Genomic DNA, 20,345 nt, shown 5'->3' with positions numbered 1-20,345 from the left:
CTGTTAAAAACAGAATTAAAATACATTAGAAATAGCTAAAATGGGTAAATAACTGCAAAAGATGGTGGAAAAGGTGGTGAAATTGGAGTTTAAAAGTAGCAGAAATGGGTAAAAAATGCCAAAAATTAGATAAAAGCAGCAAAATATAACCAAATAATGGTAAAAATGGGTTAAAGTGACAAAAATGGGCGTATTAAGTGGTAAAAGGAGATTCAAATGTGGCAAAATAGGTGGAAATTTGGTGAAATGGGATGAAAATTGATATAAACAGGCAAAAAAAGGGTTAGCTGAGGCAGAAATAGTAAGAAACTGACAAAAATGGGCATATCAAATTGTGAAATGTGGCTGAAAAAAACGGTAAAGAGGGGTTAATAGTGGCAATAATGTGTCAACAGAGCCAACAGTAGGCAGAGAGTGGTAATATTTGGTTTAGAAGTGGCGAAAACAGGCAGAAAAAAAGTGGTGGAAAGGGTTTAAAACAGACAAAACATGGGTTTTAAGATGCAAAAAATGAGTTAGACTTGGTTAAATTAGTGTGAAGTGGCAACAGTGTTATTCAAAAATGTTCTTTGTTTTTTTTTTTTTTGGCATCTGGAGACCCCCTCTCAGTGTCTCGCGACTCCCGATGGGGTCCCGACCATAACATTGAGAACCCCTGCTCTAGAGCAGGGGTGTCAAACTCAAGACCCGGGGGCCAAATCCGACCTGTGGTACAGCTACACCCAGCCTGCAAAAAAATGATCATATTCTTATTATAACTGGCCCTAAAATATGAGGCCTGCAGATTTCCTCCAGTATAAAAATGGAAACTTAACCTTGATGATAACAAATATCCTTAAGCCATAGAAATGTGAGAAATATAAAAAGTTAAAATAACATAAAAAGAAATGTGGGAAATTCATTTGTTTTTATTTCATATCATCAACTTTACATAGAACAGCTATGACTTCTATTATTTGGACTTTTATGATTTAACCTTTTACATTTATTATTTGGACTTAGAGTTAATATTTAGGCTTTTGGAATTTATTATTTGGATTTTTTTATGTCATATTTTGACTTTGTCAATTTATTAATATGACTTTTTATTTTATATTTTGACCTTTTAGGTTCACAGTTTAAAATATCAAGTCTTATCTTGGCCTTAAAAACATGACTGTGACTTTCTTTTTTATATATTTGCCTTTCAAAAGCATTATTATAACATCTTATTTTGTCTTTTGACCTTCTGCATTATAAGTTTGACTTTTATCTCAGACTTTGAGCCTTTTGACTAGTCATTTTGACTTTTTAAATCTCGAAATCATTTTTCATCAGTGCTTATTTTTTCTTCATAATGTATTACTGGTGAAAATGTGGTTGACAGTTTGGTTCAGTGTGGACCCTGTTAGGCCCTCAGGTTAGACCTAAATCCAGATTTCAGCCCCTTCTGTGACTGAGTTTGACACCCCTGCTCTAGAGCTTGAAATTCCCACAGTTCTGACACTGAAACCTTTCAAACAAAAGTGTTTTTTTTCACAGAACATTTCTCTAACATCATAACTGAGCTCTACAAGCATTCTGCTTTAGTTTTCATTTATATTTGTGTCACTCAGGTGTGATATTAGTGTCATCTCAGTGCATTACGCTGTTGTGGAAGCATGAGAGAGCACACATGTGGAAGCTCCACATACACACTAGAGCTGCTCAGTCATGGCAAAAACAATCACTGCATTTGATTCTGAGATCATGAGTATTAACCCTCAGAGGTCAGCGCACTTGCTGGCACGTTTTTTGCCGTTTTTAGTAATATCTTTGCAACGTTACATCGTAGAAATGTGGTTTAAACGGAGAACCACGTCTTTCACTTCCACCCTCGCCTGCCAGCACACACACTTCCCAGCCGGAGTTACAGGGCCAACAAGAGAGCAGCAGGCACATGTCATCGCCGTGCTTCATTGGAGGAATCCTTTATCAGTCAACTGCTAGCTTCTGCAAATACAGTAGAATCCCTCAGGCCCTCCCTATCACAGCTTCTGCAGGAGCAGTAAGGTGAGGGACAGAAGTGAGAGGAGAGAATCAGACCTGTTGATCTCCTATGATGGCGAAGCGTGGAGAAGCAGTGAAGATGACAGCTTCGTTTTGATGAAAACAGAATGGCAGACAACATTTATGCTCAAAAACAATCTGAAAACATGATTTTAGGCATGTTTTCTGCCCATTTTATTCATATTCCACTACTGTTGTGAAGCTAAGACTTTGGTAAATGTATTTCAAGCACCAAAATAATTCGTCCACATGAGTGAAGTTGCGTTTTTACAAGAGATTCAAAAAAACAACCCCCTAATTTATTAGCTTGCAGCGATTACAACTTTAATATCGGCAAATCCAAGCTGAACTTTGTCGCTGAGCAGGCATCGTTGCTGAGGAAGCCATGTTAGCAGCAGTGAATTCTCACTGTCATAATCGAGGGCGTGCAGAGCTCATGTTTTCCTAGCCTGTGTGTCCGCTTAACTTCTATCAGCTCTTGAAAGTGCTCTGCCCCTAGCAATACACCAGAAAAGTTGGCAACCACTCCCGCTGGACGGTTGCCTTCAGTTCCTCCTGGCAAACCCATGGCTTTAACGTTTCAGTATCTTGATTGCGCCTCATGATCGCTGACTGTCCTGGCACTAGACGGATGAATGGATCACTAATTCAGAAAGAAAGTGGTAAACTAACAACTTCCATGTTGTTTGAAGGTTTAATTGTTGTTTTTGTCAATGGAGTTTGGCTTAAAATTCACATTACCTTCATAGATCTGCGCCTGTTTGTAGAAAAACAATCCCCCTTTTAGTGGATGTTTCAATTTATGATCCAACAAACAAAGCCCAGACTTCAAATACTGGATCCCTCCTCTTTATTCCTCGCTGAATACTGTGTAAAAGCATCAACAATGTTGAAGAATATATGACTACCACACTGAAATGATGACTCTGATCTGCACTGCAGCCATCATTCTGCCTTTATAAGCCCGACTCATTAAATCAGTGACTTTGTTTACTCAGCTGTTCAGAGCAGCAGCAGAGACACTGAAGGAAAACTGGCACTGGATTTGAAAGCATCATTTTTCTATCAGGACTGTTCTGTGTAAATGTTCTTAACATGACTTGCAACTCAACATTTGTATTACATGTTGCTATTTATAATATTATTAACCTGCTGCTGATGGGTGGCACCATGGGGTCTGAATTGTTGGACAGCCTCCCTGCTGCCACCTGGTGACCTCTGGACAGATGGTTATAGTAGGAGGAAGATTACACTGGTTATTAGTAATAAAGGTTCATGGAAATTTAAACTTGTGCTCTGAATTTGCTTCTTTCTAATAAAAACGTCCATTCAGGTGGTGGGGATTAAAAAATGATGTATGCTACAGTAGCCACAGCTCTAAGACTTGTCTTAGAGCTGTGGCTACTGTAGCTGGGCTTAAAGGTCGTTTAAAACCTTACATATCATTTAAAAAATAGTAATAATAATGATCATGAAAGCCTTGATTACATGTATAGCTGCTTAAAGTCAAAGCAGGTGTCATGGTGAAGTCCTAGTATTCCTGGCTACTATTACACCATGAAGACAAAAGAACACTCCACGTAACTCAGAGAAAAGGTCATTAAAAAGTGTAAGTCTGGGGACGGATACAAAAAAATCTCATCCCCCAGAGTTCAGTTAAATCCATCATGAAGAAATGAAGGAATCTGTCACGTGTGTAAATCTGCCTAGATCAGACCGTCCTCACAAACTGAGTGGGCGTGCAAGAAGGAGACTAGTGAGAGAGTCCACCAAGACACCTATGACTACTCTGAAGGAGCTCCAAGCTTCAGCAGCTGAGATGGAGAGACTCTGCAGACAACAACTGTTGGCCAGGTTCTTCACCAGTCAACTTCAAGCATTTCAAGCAAGCTCCTGCAGCACTCTCAAATGTCCACATGATGGCAGTAAACAGTTGAATTCTGCAGCTCAGATGAACACCACAAACCAAGCTGAACCCTTGGTTATATGTGCCATCTCCAGACTGTTGACATTTGAACCAGGATGGATGGATGTGGGCAAAACAGACTAGTCACCTTATTTCAACGACAAACATGCCCTCACAGAGCGTGGTGAAGCAGGATTTACACTATCAGTGTCGTCTCCACAAGCTTCTCCTGCAGCGGGTGGATTTAAGTTGATTTACAGAGCTTAAGCTAAGTGTCTTAAGTATCACTTTAAGTGCTTTAAGTTGAGGCGGTGCGCCTACACACTCCTGTGTGTGTTTACGTGTTTCTTTGTGTTTCCCTGCTGGCACATCTCTCACCCTGTCCGACTGGTTCGCCCATCCCTGCTGTTTGACTATGGAGTTTGTTTAACCAAAAGATTAGCTTTGTCTGTTTGGAGCGTTGCATTGTGGGATTGTGATAAATAACTGAACCACAGCAGCTGAACATTCATCCTCTCTGCCTTCTGTAAACACTCAGTACTGCTGTTTTCTGTGTTGAAATGTATGTTTTTGTCTCTGAGGTTTGGTGGAGTTAACAAAAGTGATCTGTTATTGTTCTCTCTAAAACATTTACTCCTAAAAGGACCCTTCCGTTGAAGTTTCAGACACCAACAGTAACCATTACAGCGGTGGGCAACTGGTGGCCTGGGGCCACATGTGGTCCCCCCAGGTTAATTTCTAATACCAAGAAAGTATAAAGTTAAAAAAATGAAAACTGGGACAAAATCTGCCTAAAAATATGAAAACAGAAACATTTCTCTTATTTATTTATTTGCCTAAAACCATTTGAAACTTGTTTTTAATTTCATTTGATTTTTTTTTTATATTTTCATTTTCTTATTTTTTGGTTCTATTCTGTTTTAATTTATTTTATTTTTAATTTATTTTTGATTAATTTTTAGAAAATGTATTTTTTTTACTTTTATGATTTGTTTAAAAAATAGAAATTAATTTATTTGCTTCTTAATCTTTAAATTTTATTTATTTATTTTTTATTTATTCAAAAGTGTTTTTCTTTGTTGATTTATTTTTTATGTATTTTGTAGATTTTATTGGCTGCAAGTGTTTCTGTTCAACTTTTTATATGCAGCATCATTAAATACTACATAAATATGCCTGTAAATAACAATCACATTGACTGCATTGAAAAGGCAGCACCGTGTTTCTCCTAGAGCCCTTTTAGGGCTTTTTAATTGTATTTTTTACTTTGGCAGTTCTCATGCTAAGATGATGGTGTTTGACAAAGATGTTCTTTTTATAATGAATTTTTGAAATCTCAGTATCCACACAGAATTTTCCACTGTGTAGACAAAAAACTCACTCTCGCCCTCCTAAAGCCCTTTCAGGCCTCATTGACTACCATTAAAACCACTTGTGTTCATTTCACTGTCACTGCAGTACAGAAATAAGAAATCCTGTTAATTCCTCTGTAATTCTGTCATTCAGAGGTAAAAATATTTGCACACAAAAAATTCTTGCCAAATTTTGCCATTTTTCAATGTTTGCAGAGAGGCATTGTGGGAGATAATGACCCTGCTTGAACTGATAAAATGTGTCATTATGTAAATAAACTAGTATTTATAGGGTTAAAATTATGAAAATTAATTCATATTTGCTATACTTGATGAGGACTGGAGTTGAGGACCTAAAAATAAAAAAGTTTATTTTTTATATTTTTAAATAAATCCAATGTTCTTAAAGGGCTTTCAGAGGAATAGTGTTTTTTTCTTACTTATTGTAATTACATAAAACATAATAACCCATCCAAATCAGTGTTAGTGCTAATTATTGACATATCCCAGACTGATAATCCATGCATAAAAAAATCCACTTTGCATTTATCAAATAGAATAATATTTATTTTTTCTGTCAGAAAATGTGGCGTTATGTAAATAAACTGTCATTTATAGGGTTAAAACTATGAAAATTAATTCATATTTGCTATACATGATGAGGACTGGGGTTAATGGCCAAAAATAAAGAAGTTTTTTCATTTATTTTTATACTTTTAAATATACTCAGTGTCCTAAAAGGGCTTTAAGGGGGAGAGTGTGATCTTTTTAAAGGAGGGCCTGAGGGTTAAATTAACGATTCCTTTTTACACTTGAGCTCAAAAATATAAATGTTGGTATAATAAATGATCATAAAGGCAACATGCTCATCCCTGACCTACCAGAATAAATCTGATTTTTGTTTGAATCAGTGTTTCAAAAAATAAAATATGTAAATATTGGATCATCCTTTTAGTTTTTGTTCAGGTTTTATTTTGGTTTTAAAGGAGCATGTAGTAGTTTGGTTAGATGTGCTTTGGCGCCCTCTAAAGGTCTGTGAGAGAAGCTGCCCTAAAACAGGATTTTCCCTCCTTGGTGCAAAGATGTGAGAAACCAGAACACTGTGTCGACAGGCCAGATTGTGGCAAATCTGACGCTGCTAGTGTCTACAGCCTGTTATCTTCAGACTGTTTGTTTGCAGTATGTGCTTATTCTCACCTGCCCAATCACAGCGTATCCTGCAGATGTCTACTTTGCAGCCTTCTTTTCTCAAGCCTCTCTCCACCATGTAAAAGCATGTCCAATATTTACTACTCACGCCCACTTTTCTCCGTCCACCACCATCCTTAAACGTCTCTTAACCTCAGCCGTTGTATCAAACAGTACTGAGACAGGCTGACTGGCTGCTGTGTGAACTAGTGCAAACTTAACCAACTAACTGGTGCAAACTCAACCCACTAACTAGTGCAAACTTAACCACTGACTAGTGCAATCTTAACCCACTAACTAGTGCAATCTTAACCCACTAACTAGTGCAAACTTAACCCACTAACTAGTGCAATCTTAACCCACTAACTAGTGCAAACTTAACCCACTAACTAGTGCAATCTTAACCCACTAACTAGTGCAAACTTAACCCACTAACTAGTGCAAACTTAACCCACTAACTAGTGCAAACTTAACCCACTAACTAGTGCAATCTTAACCCACTAACTAGTGCAAACTTAACCCACTAACTAGTGCAAACTTAACCCACTAACTAGTGCAAACTTAACCCACTAACTAGTGCAATCTTAACCCACTAACTAGTGCAAACTTAACCTAGTGCAAACTAAACCCACTAACTAGTGCAAACTTAACCCACTAACTAGTGCAAACTTAACCCACTAACTAGTGCAAACTAAACCCACTAACTAGTGCAAACTAAACCCACTAACTAGTGCAAACTAAACCCACTAACTAGTGCAAACTTAACCCACTAACTAGTGCAAACTAAACCCACTAACTAGTGCAATCTTAACCCACTAACTAGTGCAAACTAAACCCACTAACTAGTGCAAACTTAACCCACTAACTAGTGCAAACTAAACCCACTAACTAGTGAAAATTAAACCCACTAACTAGTGCAATCTTAACCCACTAACTAGTGAAAATTAAACCCAATAACTAGTGCAATCTTAACCCACTAACTAGTGCAAACTTAACCCACTAACTAGTGCAATCTTAACCCACTAACTAGTGCAATCTTAACCCACTAACTAGTGCAATCTTAACCCACTAACTAGTGCAATCTTAACCCACTAACTAGTGCAAACTTAACCCACTAACTAGTGCAATCTTAACCCACTAACTAGTGCAATCTTAACCCACTAACTAGTGCAATCTTAACCCACTAACTAGTGCAATCTTAACCCACTAACTAGTGAAAATTAAACCCAATAACTAGTGCAATCTTAACCCACTAACTAGTGCAAACTTAACCCACTAACTAGTGCAATCTTAACCCACTAACTAGTGCAATCTTAACCCACTAACTAGTGCAATCTTAACCCACTAACTAGTGCAATCTTAACCCACTAACTAGTGCAAACTTAACCCACTAACTAGTGCAATCTTAACCCACTAACTAGTGCAAACTTAACCACTGACTAGTGCAATCTTAACCCACTAACTAGTGCAATCTTAACCCACTAACTAGTGCAATCTTAACCCACTAACTAGTGCAATCTTAACCCACTAACTAGTGCAAACTTAACCACTGACTAGTGCAATCTTAACCCACTAACTAGTGCAATCTTAACCCACTAACTAGTGCAATCTTAACCCACTAACTAGTGCAAACTTAACCCACTAACTAGTGCAAACTAAACCCACTAACTAGTGCAAACTTAACCCACTAACTAGTGCAAACTAAACCCACTAACTAGTGCAAACTAAACCCACTAACTAGTGCAAACTAAACCCACTAACTAGTGCAAACTAAACCCACTAACTAGTGCAATCTTAACCCACTAACTAGTGAAAATTAAACCCACTAACTAGTGCAATCTTAACCCACTAACTAGTGAAAATTAAACCCACTAACTAGTGCAATCTTAACCCACTAACTAGTGAAAATTAAACCCACTAACTAGTGCAATCTTAACCCACTAACTAGTGAAAATTAAACCCAATAACTAGTGCAAACTTAACCCACTAACTAGTGCAAACTTAACCCACTAACTAGTGCAAACTAAACCCACTAACTAGTGCAAACTAAACCCACTAACTAGTGCAAATTAAACCCACTAACCAGTGCCCTGTTGATATTTGTTGTAGTCCTCTGTAATGAAGGCATAAAAAAAGCTTTAGAATACATTTTTAGAAACGTATATTTTAAGATGTTAAAGTTGTTGCTATAGCAGTTGCATCCAGCTTTCTATACCGGTGTTACAAATCCCATTTTTGGGCAAAAATGGGATTAAAGTGTAAAAAATTGGGGGAAAAAGAGGCAAAAATGGGCAAAAAGTGGGAAAAGAGTGGTATTTAATTACAAAAGGTAGCTTAAATTGATGAAAAGTGGCAAAAAATAGGGGAAAGGGCAAAAAGTTTCCTCCTTTTTTAAGGTTTTCTGGGGTAATAATATTTAAAATTAAGACATAAAAGAGCCACAAATAATCAGAAAAGAGCCACATGGTGAGTATCACTGCTCTATACATTGATTTGCTTTTGGGCTTCAAAGCCTTCATACTTTATATCAGATAATTACATTTAATAACTGTAATTTGATTTATACTATTAAAAATGGATTCTCATCTGATATATATTCAGTATAACCGTCCAAAATAATATCTGAGACCTATGAGTTAAACCTCCTTTGGTAAAATCCAGTCTGTTAAATTTCAGAGTAAAGTTGCTGAGAATGCATTATCTTATTTTTCTACTTCCTGAAAGCCCCTCAGAGAAACATCGCGCTACCACAGACAGCATCACTCCTGAGATTGCTCACCTGCCACACCCATGATTACCAATATTGACTCTGGAGTTCACAATGCGCATGTCCACAAGGATGCTGTGTGGAGGGGGTTCTCTCCTGTCTGCGTCTGTTATTAATCTCACCTTCAGCTTTGATTCAGATACTAAACAGAAAATGTGTAAAATAGTTCCTGAATGTTTGTGTTCTATCACAGATTTCCTCAGCCTTCACGCTTCATGTGTTTTTTCTTTCTACCGGCTTCCTGTGTTTGTGCGGCTCTCAGTCATCGTAGAAAGGTAGAAAGAATAAGGCAGCGTCAAAGCGGAAGTAGAATGGTGAACCTTTCAATTTAAGATAAAATTACAAGTTTTAAAACTTCCTCTGATTTGCACTGCATTTGATTTGGGATTAAATTTATGTACCGTGCCCCTTGAGACGAAAAAAATATTATTCAGTGTTTTTTTCTGAAATAGCTATAAACAGTTTCAATAAAGAGTAAAAAATCTAAACATGTTGTAGTCTCACTAAAAAATATTGAATTAACATGTCAGCAAAGCCTGAAAAATAAGCTGAATGTTGCTTCTTTTTACTTTCTAACACTAGTTTAAGAGCTCTAATCCTTTTTAAAGATTAATTTAGACTAATCAACCACAGTGTTCCTCATGAATCAGCTACAATTGCAACGATCAATTATTATTATTATTTATTTATTTTATTGGTGAGAAATAAGACAGACGAGTGATATTCAAGTGGTACATTAGAGACAGTGAGAGATGAAGAGAAAGAAAAAAGTTAAATAGAAAAAATTAAGATGTATATTTGTTCATATGTATTCATAATATTAGAATATAATAAAAAAATGTATATATAATAATAACGATAAATAATTATACATAAATAAAAATTAAATATGCAAGGGAACTGTTGTGACATTAGTATTATGGTCAGTATGGGGAGTTATATGCAGAGAAAAATAATCATGATAATAATAATAATATAATGATAAATAAAATTAATGAAATTAAAAACAGTCAAATAGATATAATAATAGATATGATTAAAGATTTTAAAAAATTGGACGAAATTGGACAAAATTAAAGGAATACACAAAGTGCAAATACCCTTCATGAAAATATCATTAATATTAATAATAACAATAATAGTGATAATACTTATAATATCAGCTGCAGTTATAATAGGAAGAAGAGGGAGAAGAGTTGACCACGAAATAAAATGAAAGGGGAAAAAAAACAAAAAAATAAAAATATATCAATACAACGATGAATAATTGATATTATATAGTGAAATACTATATAAATCGGAAATGAGTCATGATGTACAAGTTTTTACATTATACTTTTCTTTTTACTGTTGCAAAATATTTCCATTAGTTTATTCATGTCAAACATACTTAGAAATTTTAAAGAAACATTTAATTCTGGAAATATTTACTCGATTTCCTTTACAGCTACAACAATAGAAAATCATGTCAACAACAGGAAACGGTTCCTTGTTCGAACTTGAAGTTGTATTCCTTTTTTGGTTATATGGGTCAGTGTCTCAATTTAAAAAAAAAAAGTAAAACGAGGCTTTTATGTTGAAACTCTAAAGCGGAAGTCCTCTTGTGAACGCTAGCCTGCCGTCAGTGGCACGAGCTGTTAGAGAGCGGACAGTTAGCCCGCTGCTGCCACCTCAACATGGAGTAAGGAGAGGGAGCTCGGCGTTTACTGCTAACCAGCGGAGCCCACAGAGAGGAATACGCGACGGCCTCTGCTCGATTCAAGCGCCGAAGTCCCCGCCAATGCTCCAGCAGCGGTTCTTTTCTGCTCGCTCGAAGGAAAGCTCGGCTTTTATTTGAAAGATGGCGAACGACTCTCCAGCTAAAAGTCTGGTAGACATAGACTTGGCTTCATTGCGGGTGAGTGCAGCCGAACCGAGCCTGTGTGTGTTTTTGAACGTTTTTTTCACCTTTTACTCAACATTTCTCGATGAAACACACTTTCATCAGTACGGCCAGCGTTAGCAAATCACACCAAGCCGTCAGTGTGCGTTCTTGGAGCAGCTGAAGTATTGAAAATGACCGCTGAGCCGTAGCGAGGTGTTGCCAGTGTCTGGTTTTCCTTTGTTCGAGATGCATTTGGCATGTAGGGGAGACCAGGGCGCAACAGCTGGCTCTCACTGGACAATGTTAGTCCTCCAGGAAATCTACCTCAGTGCTCATCTTTAACCCTGACTCCTCTTTGTCTTTCCAGGATCCAGCTGGGATATTTGAATTGGTGGAGGTGGTTGGAAATGGCACCTATGGACAAGTATACAAGGTTGGTTGGAGGCGCAGTGCATGGCCTGTCCTGTTTTCACACTCAGTGCTCCTGATAGCTGATGTTTTTTTCCTCCTTATCTCCCCTGGAAACAAAGAAAGACACATTAAATAGATACATCTTTGCTGTCAGACCTCCTGTATTCTAATCTGGATGAGTAACAGGGCTGTAAATGTGGATTTTCTGGCTTGTTTTTGGCCCGGCCTGCTGTTATTGTTAATTATTTAGCTGGGAGGTGTGTGTAAAGAGTGAATCAGACAGTCTGCTGTCTGATGCATCACTATCTGAGATCACCTGCCTTACTGAGGAGTACACGATGAAGCCATGACGGCGAGATCTGCCACAAAACTAGGGCTGGGGGATATGGGTCAAAAATCACGTCCTTGTGTTTTTTAGTTGAACGATGAGGCGCAGTACGTACCTGAGTTTTTTATGTGAAGTAATGGCAAACAGTCACTATGGTACCCTGGCTGCTGAGCTCGTTTTCCAGTACAGTTTAAGCTCTGATAGTGACTCCTAATGTAGACAGGGCTGTAATAGCCTGGCTGGGTAAATGGCGCCCAGCACAACAACAATGGAGAATCTTTAGGTGATGGTGTCCGGTTCTTGGTCTGTGGCTTTTCCCACATCAAGGCAAGAAGTGAGACAAAGTACTATTGAAAAGTACCGGAGAGTTTTGGAAATTATACATCAGAAGGGAAGAGTTTGATCCCCGTGCTGGACGTCCCACTTGTGACGATCTCTCTGACCAATCAGTGCTCTGCAGTGTCTTAATGTTGCATTTTAATATTAGCTAGGTTCATGAGGAACCTCGCCAGCAATAATATAGAAAAGTACCAGGTACCAACCATAACGGAAGACAAAAACTATCAGAGTAGAGTCAAGATGAGTCACCGAAACTGATCAGATCTCTATTATTGTTATGATTGGTGGAACCAAAAAGTACAGGAATTTAGAAATCATAACCTATAAAAAGAGAGAGCACGGTTTAAATTGTCCAAACAAATTGCCAATATTAAAAAGAATAGTGAGTGGAACTGTTGAGAAATAAGGGGTTTCCTCACTACCTGCCAGTTTCACCCACTTTTTCCTGATGTTGGCAAATTATTTCTGCAATTTAGGAAGTATGCAGGACTTTCTCTGCAATATCTGATGATTACAATTATTAAATTGTCCAGTTTTGGGTGTCTTGGACTAGGGGCTGAACAATTTGCGAAAATAATGTAATTGCGCCCCCCCCCCCCCCATTGCAAATTGATATGCGATTATTATTAGGTTCTTTGTCTTGTCTTTGTGTATTTTTCAACAAATTTAAGCAAGAAATCATTCAATATTACACATTTAACCATTTTATTGCAAACAGTTTTACTTTGTGGAGAAAGCTCTGCTCTAAAGATGCTCCCTGGGTTAGTTAAACAGCATGCTTTGACTTTCCAGGGAGTATAGCTAGAAACCCCCATGTGGATAGATGCATTTATGACGGTGTGCATTGAAAACAATGACATTATTCAGAAGCAATCTATAAGAGCATGAATCTGAATATGAGGGTGCAACAAGCTTTATACTGTAAAGGAGGAGGCTGGGGTGGAGTTGAAGCTTTAGTCTATAAAGGAGGAGGCTGGGGTGGAGGAGGTGAAGCTTTAGTCTATAAAGGAGGAGGCTGGGGTGGAGGAGGTTCAGCTTTAGTCTATAAAGGAGGAGGCTGGGGTGGAGGAGTTGAAGCTTTAGTCTATAAAGTAGGAGGCTGGGGTGGAGGAGGTTCAGCTTTAGCCTATAAAGGAGGAGGCTGGGGTGGAGGAGGTTCAGCTTTAGTCTATAAAGGAGGAGGCTGGGGTGGAGGAGTTGAAGCTTTAGTCTATAAAGTAGGAGGCTGGGGTGGAGGAGGTTCAGCTTTAGCCTATAAAGGAGGAGGCTGGGGTGGAGGAGTTGAAGCTTTAGTCCAAAAGGAGGAGGCTGGGGTGGAGGAGGTTCAGCTTTAGTCTATAAAGGAGGAGGCTGGGGTGGTGGAGTTGAAGCTTTAGTCTATAAAGTAGGAGGCTGGGGTGGAGGAGGTTCAGCTTTAGCCTATAAAGGAGGAGGCTGGGGTGGAGGAGTTGAAGCTTTAGTCCAAAAGGAGGAGGCTGGGGTGGAGGAGGTTCAGTTTTAGTCTATAAAGGAGGAGGCTGGGGTGGAGGAGTTGAAACTTTAGTCTATAAAGGAGGAGGCTGGGGTGGAGGTGAGGCTTGCCAGCAGCAGCGTGATGTATCAGCATTAATGCAAGCAGGGATTAGTGAGAAGTACATCATCTTTTAATGGACCACTGTGTTGAGAGAAAGAGCTGTGATTGGCTGTGGGAGCTCAGGGACAGTTGTGGGGTCAGCTGACTATCAGCCAACTGGGCTAGAGGTATGACTTCCATGAACAAGAGCAGAATGATTAAAAAACATCTAATTGCTATTATTGATGCTCATATTGCAGATTTGATATGAATTTCTTTATTGAATGGGGATAATTGTTTTTAAGTCAATTGTTTTAATTTAAAAAAATGTACATTAAACATGAAAAGGACCAGTTTTATTAACCATTCTACAAAAAAATTACACTTCTGTTTGCAAAATGTGCATAAATTCTCTGCTGCTGCAACAAATGACTGTATTAAACTGGTATTTTGGAATGTTACAAGTTAAAGCAATATTATGTCTGCGATTTGTAAATTGCAGCATGCCATATTGCAATTTATTCTCATTTGTGATTAATTGCCCAGCCCTATCTTGGACATGTTTGACATGTTTTGACTCTGACATGTTTTAATATCATTTGATATTGTGCAGGAATTGCACATGAATTAGAATAAATACAGTGCATTTCTAAATCTTATTTTTTGACCAGTGGTATCAGAGGTACAGATCATCTTCAGTTGTTTTTTTCCTCGCTGAAAAGAGAGCACAATGTTGAAATTGCTTTTATATATGATGGCAAAATTAAGAAACATTGCAACGAACTCTGTTTTAATTTGCAGAAGAAAAAGTATGTTTGCATCGTTGAGGAAAGCAGAAGAAACATCCTTAACCAAAAGAAAGAGAGCACAGACTAAATTGCATAAATATCATTTAAGAAGATGGGTAGAACCAATCAGGAGCAATTACTAAATTGCATGTCTATCATTTCTATCCTTTTTAGTGTTAGTCTAGTTTTAGTCCATAAAAGTCATCACATTAGTCTTTACTTTTAGTCCAAACGTTTATTCTCTTGCCTAAATCTGGTACCAAATCTGGTACCAGTAGTGTGTTCTCTGCATTCTGCCAAGCCTGGGGTCCCTGCTTTCTACAGCTGAGAGGTAGAATAGATACAGATGTATTGTTTTTTGACAGATTTACCCGCAGTGGTGAAATATCATGGGTTTTAAACGTCTGATGAAAACTACATTACATTTTAGTCTAGTTTTAGTCATCTTGATAAAAACTAAACTTAGTTTTTGCCAGTTTTAGTCATCACAGAGCTATTTTTTAGTCTTAGTCTAGTTCTTGTCATGGAAAAAAAAGGCTGTCGACGAACATTTTTAGTCGATGAAATTAACACTGAACCAAAAAAAAGCACAGTCTCAACTGCACTAATATGTTGACAATATTTGGGAAAGTGTGTGGAATATTTCTAACCAAAACAGAGAAGGAGCCCTTTCCAGATTGCAAAAATATGTTGCCAACATTTGGGAAAGTGGGTATTGCCATTAAGAGCACTGTCTAAATTGCACAAATAAATTGGAAACTTGCAGCCAAGCAGGTGGAACATCGTTAACCAGCAGAGAAGGCGCTGTTTCTATTGTACAGATACGTTGTCAACAATTGGCAGAGTGGGTGTAAAATTCTTTACCAAAAGAGAGCAGGAGCCGTGTCAAAATTGCACAAATGTGTTGGCAACATTTCAAAAGTGGGTAGAGCTGATGAGGAGCACAGTCTTCATTGCTCAAATGAATGTGAAACTTTTGGCCAAACAGGTGGAATATCCTGAATCAGAAGAGAGAGCGCTGATTCAATTGTGACAAAGATTGGCAACAGCTGGTAAAGTGGATGGAATATTTCTAACCAAAACAGAGGGGTCAAGGTTGGCAATACGTTGATCTTCATCGAAGAGAAAGGGAGCCCTGTCAAAATTGCAAAAATATGTTGGCAACATTTTAAAAGTTGCTAGAGCTGATGTGGAGCACAGTCTTAATTGCAAATAAATTCGCAACCCTAGGAAAGATGGTTAGAATATCCTTAACCAAAGGAGTGCACTGTTTAATTGCATAAATATGTTGGCAACATTTGGAAAAGTGGATGCAACATTCTTCACTAAACTTGATTGCGCAATTGCATTGGCAACTTGGAAAAGTGGTTGGAACAGCGGGAGTTGAGGGTCTCCTTTGCTGCTGTCCTTTTTCATCCACTCTTCCAAATGTTGCCAACTTAATTGTACAATTAAGACAACAAACAGGAGTTTACTGCAATTTCTGATGATTGTAATCAAGAAATTGAAAATGTTGTTTTTCAAAGACCTTATTTTTGTTGCAATGGTATCAAACTAGAATCAACTTAATTTGATCTTTGCTGTTAATTAGGGGTGTGACGAGGTCAAAACGTCACAAGATTTCTCGTCGAGGAAAAATCCGTCTCGCGAGATCAATAATGCGCAGACGCTTGGAGCAGCAGCTCTCCTTACAGAAAACACCTAACTGGAAGTCATAAAAGATCACAAAGATGCCCTGGACGCTTTAAAACTGTTGGTGGGAGAGCTAAAGAAGAAACGGAGCTGATCCGTGACCTATTCAGATCACGCTCCATCCCCAACCCCTCCTCCGCTTGCGCTTCTTGGGGCCGCACATGATCCGCCAATGTGTAATAAGTTCATCATAACGGTCCAAAATGATGAAATGTTGCAGCTGTGCAGTCTCTGTAAAGAGAATATAGTGTTTCATTAGTTGGTGTATGCACGCAGACTCGATCTTAGTGCCGGTATCTGTGAGTTTTAACTTTGTTTCCGCGCTTCTTCGTCGTGTCTCCTTCTCGTCTCACCTCTGTCAGCCACACACCCATCAGCTGTTGACTGTGCGTATCATCAATCAGACGATTAACATAAGCAGCGCAACAGGCGGTTGTATACTTCAGCGGTGAACTTAGCGAAACGAACTCTCTTTCAGCGCCAGAGTCCACTGTTAGCTCAAAAAAACACAGTTCTAGCCCCATTTAAACACGCCCTGCTTGTTGTCTGACAGGCAGAGCAGAGTCACACACATTAACACACGCTCACCTGTGCGTCATGTCCAACACTGTCAAAGCTCATATGAACAAAAGCGCACAAAAACGATCAAATAAACTATTTCTCTACATTACAGCCAAAGTGTTATTGACAGGAATGTTTCTTTTGAGTGTTTTAAATGTGGATGTCCTTAAAGAGGATGAGAAATAGTTTGATTTTACTGATGCAGCTCTTTACATTTCAGTCTGTTGTAAACAGTGTTTAAAGTACTTTCTAAATAATCTAAATGCTTTTATTATAATTATTGTAATTGTGGCAGTGAGTGCATAGTGTAGTAAAATAAAAATTTGGTAGACTATTAAAATTAAAGGTTTGATTTGAAGAGCATTAAAATGTACAGTTTGAGTCAGAGTTAGACAAGATAAACAGTGTGTAAGCATTAATAACCTATTCAGTACAAGAGAAGTTAGTTTAAACATTTCTGAATAGACCTGAATGCTTTGCGATTATGACTTTCAGTTGTATAAAGGACATATTATCCACCCATCTGTTTTTTCCTAAATTAAAAAAAGGTGTAAAATCTCATCTCGTCTCGTCACACCCCTACTGTTAGATATATATCACCCTTTAAAGCAGTGTTACTCAACCAAAGAGCCAAACTGTTGAGGAATACCTCTGCAAGAGCCACAATCTAAAAGGTGAACAGTGGCATAAACAGCTTGAAGTAGCAATAAAATGAGTTAAAGATGGTCAAAAAGCAGCAAAAATGGATGAAAAGGGTGAAAATGGGGAGAAAAGGTGGAAATAGGGTCAGAAAGTGGCAAAAATGGGGAGATGTGACAAAAAATGAGTTACAGGTGGCAAAAATGGTCCAAAAGTGGAAAAAACAAGACAAAAAAAAGAGTTAATAGTGACAAAATGGACAAAAGGCAGTAAAGAGTGGCAAAAATGGGCAAAAAATAGGAAACTAGTTCTATTTAATGGCAAAAGGTGGCTTAAATGGGTGAAAAGTGGCAAAAATGGTGAAAGGGGGCAAAAAATGTCCCTTTTTTAGGTTTTCTCGGGGGATAATATTTAAAATTAAGACATAAAAGAGCCACATGTTGAGTATCACTAACTTAGATAAATTTAAGAAAATAAAGTAATTCCAGATTTAGACTTTTGGAATCTTTTTTTCTAATCAACATATTAATAAAATCAATATTGTCTCACTATACCTTTACTAAAAATATATGAATATTGCCCGGCCTTAGGACTGAACCCTCCTCTCCTGTTAGTCACATGTTATCCTGTATAAATCAGACTTCACACTCCAGCGGAAGGGAATCCTGATCTCAGGGCCATCTGGTCTTGGTATCAGATTTCTCTGAAGAAAATAAACATTACTTCTGTTGAAAGACATCGCCAAGGAGGGAGAGAAGCAGCGCTGGTGGAGGAGTCAGAGATGTGGCTGATGGAGTCAGAGATGTGGCTGATGGAGTCAGAGATGTGGCTGATGGAGGAGTCAGAGATGTGGCTGATGGAGTCAGAGATGTGGCTGATGGAGGAGTCAGAGATTTGGCTGATGGAGTCAGAGATGTGGCTGATGGAGTCAGAGGTGTGGCTGATGGAGTCAGAGATGTGGCTGATGGAGTCAGAGATGTGGCTGATGGAGTCAGAGATGTGGCTGATGGAGTCAGAGATGTGGCTGATGGAGTCAGAGGTGTGGCTGATGGAGTCAGAGACGTGGCTGATGGAGTCAGAGATGTGGCCGATGGAGTCAGAGATGTGGCCGATGGAGTCAGAGATGTGGCTGATGGAGTCAGAGATGTGGCTGATGGAGGAGTCAGAGATGTGGCTGATGGAGTCAGAGATGTGGCTGATGGAGTCAGTGATGTGGCTGATGGAGGGATGGTAGAGCCTAGTGTTGTATTGTCGCTGCAGCTAGCTAGTCAGTACAGCCTTAGTTTTGCAGAGAAGTCATGTGAAGATCTCAGCAGAAAGATGTAAGATGATTCTTTCCTCCTGGACAGTGATTTCAGTCTGATAAAGCTCTAAACAGATGAGTTTGATTGCTATCAGAGTGGAGGGTCTGCCTCTGGTTCAGTCTTGTGGATCAGAGATTGAATGTTACCTACAAATGTTTTTATTTTCAGGTTTAAATTTTAACTGTAAAATAATTTAAATGTATCTACTAACAAATAACAGTTTTGTTTGACTTGTTTGATACGTGTTCTCGCCTTTTTTACCAAAGGGCACACAGAAAGGCACATTTTTTTCTCCCACTGGTTTTATTCCCTCGGCTTGTTTGTCTCTGAGGGGAGGTAGCATCTGTGGTCAGTTTGGTTTGGTTTGTATCTCTTTGCAGTAAAAAGCTGAGAGAAAACTTCTTAAATCAAGAGCACACAATGACACAAGCCAAGCAGATGGTAGCCACCGTTGTTGTTCTGCTTGTTTTCATGAGAAATAACCTTAAATAATCCACCAAACTGATCTGCAGCCCTCACCTATGGTCGTGGGATTTTGGTAGGGCTGAAAGAATGAGACTTCAGATATGGAGGTCTTTCAGGTACATCCAACTAAGGGAAGACCCCAGGGTAGACTTAGGACTATACACCCCTTCTGGTCTGGGAACATCTCGGGATCCCCCAGGAGGAGTCTGAAAATGTCGCTAGGCAGAGGGATGACTGGGTCAACTTCCTAATGGCTGTTTCAGATTGGCTGCATGCCAGCTGTGGCTCAAACCGCCATGACCTCCATACCAGGTGTGTGAATGTTGGCTACGTCTACCTGCCATCACAACCCTGCCTATCTGAAGCTTTACCTGAATAAATCTCTCTTTAAGAAGTGATTCATTGTAATACGGAGCCAGGAAAACTTCAGAATAAAAGCATAGCATGTTTCTTCAAAGAAATGCCAAACTGGGCTCTTATTTTGAAAAGCACAAACCACGAGTGAAAGTAATTTTTTTATTGTAATAGAACCTAGTAGCTGTAATGGCTGCTCCTGTGTAAGAAGGTCTGTCAGAGGCATCTCTGCCACCCATGCTCCCTGCAAGTTAGTGCAGTTTAGGCAGCGTGCAGAAATGTCCCTGCAGTCTTAATCAGGTTTAGTGCTGCTGTCCTCTAAAACAGATGTAAAGCTTTGGCACTTTTTCAAACCGTCGTTAATGAAAATAATGAAGACTGTATAAAAAAACTACCCAGCATGCCTTTATACTCACAAGACATCTTTGCAGAGCACACAGCTGACTGCTAATAGGTTAGCCAGAAAATTCACTCATCAGTGCCCGTGTGCCGAGCAGCGAGCTAAGCTGAGTATTTAATTCTGAGCCCACAGTGCTCCAGTGACCTGCATTCAATCCCCTGGTGTGCTGAACTTCAGGATCCTCCCTCCTGCACAGCATCAACTCACAGAGAGACAACCCATCTACGAGCACCTGCAACCAGCCGCTGTGCGGCGTAGATAGCAGCAGCAGATCCTCGGCGTTCAGGAGGAGTGGTGCTGGTGTCCTATCTTCCAACCAGATGGTTCTGAGCTGGGCGTATGGGACAGAGAATTACCGCTTCTCCCTCTTTTTTTGTCCCTTTTAATCTCTCGCTCCATTCACTGTC

The 20,345-nt window shown here is 38.9% G+C and overlaps 1 protein-coding gene across 12 annotated transcripts in view; it reads left to right on the top strand.

Moving 5' to 3' along the window:
- The first annotated feature begins 10,891 nt into the window (after positions 1-10,891).
- The window catches only part of LOC121506428 (mitogen-activated protein kinase kinase kinase kinase 4-like), a 76,423-nt gene continuing 66,969 nt past the window's right edge, over positions 10,892-20,345 (top strand). For all 12 annotated transcript variants that reach the window (XM_041782238.1, XM_041782234.1, XM_041782233.1 and 9 more), the window contains exons 1-2: positions 10,892-11,138; positions 11,473-11,538. In XM_041782238.1, the coding sequence (XP_041638172.1) occupies positions 11,082-11,138; positions 11,473-11,538 (123 nt within the window). In that variant the 5' untranslated portion in view covers positions 10,892-11,081. The remainder of the gene's footprint in view (positions 11,139-11,472; positions 11,539-20,345) is intronic.

This window comes from Cheilinus undulatus, linkage group 24 (assembly GCF_018320785.1).
Source record: "Cheilinus undulatus linkage group 24, ASM1832078v1, whole genome shotgun sequence".
In the NCBI taxonomy this organism is placed as follows: domain Eukaryota; kingdom Metazoa; phylum Chordata; class Actinopteri; order Labriformes; family Labridae; genus Cheilinus; species Cheilinus undulatus.
The sequence above is the reverse complement of the archived record's forward strand: the minus strand, read 5'-3'. Positions and strand labels throughout refer to the sequence as shown.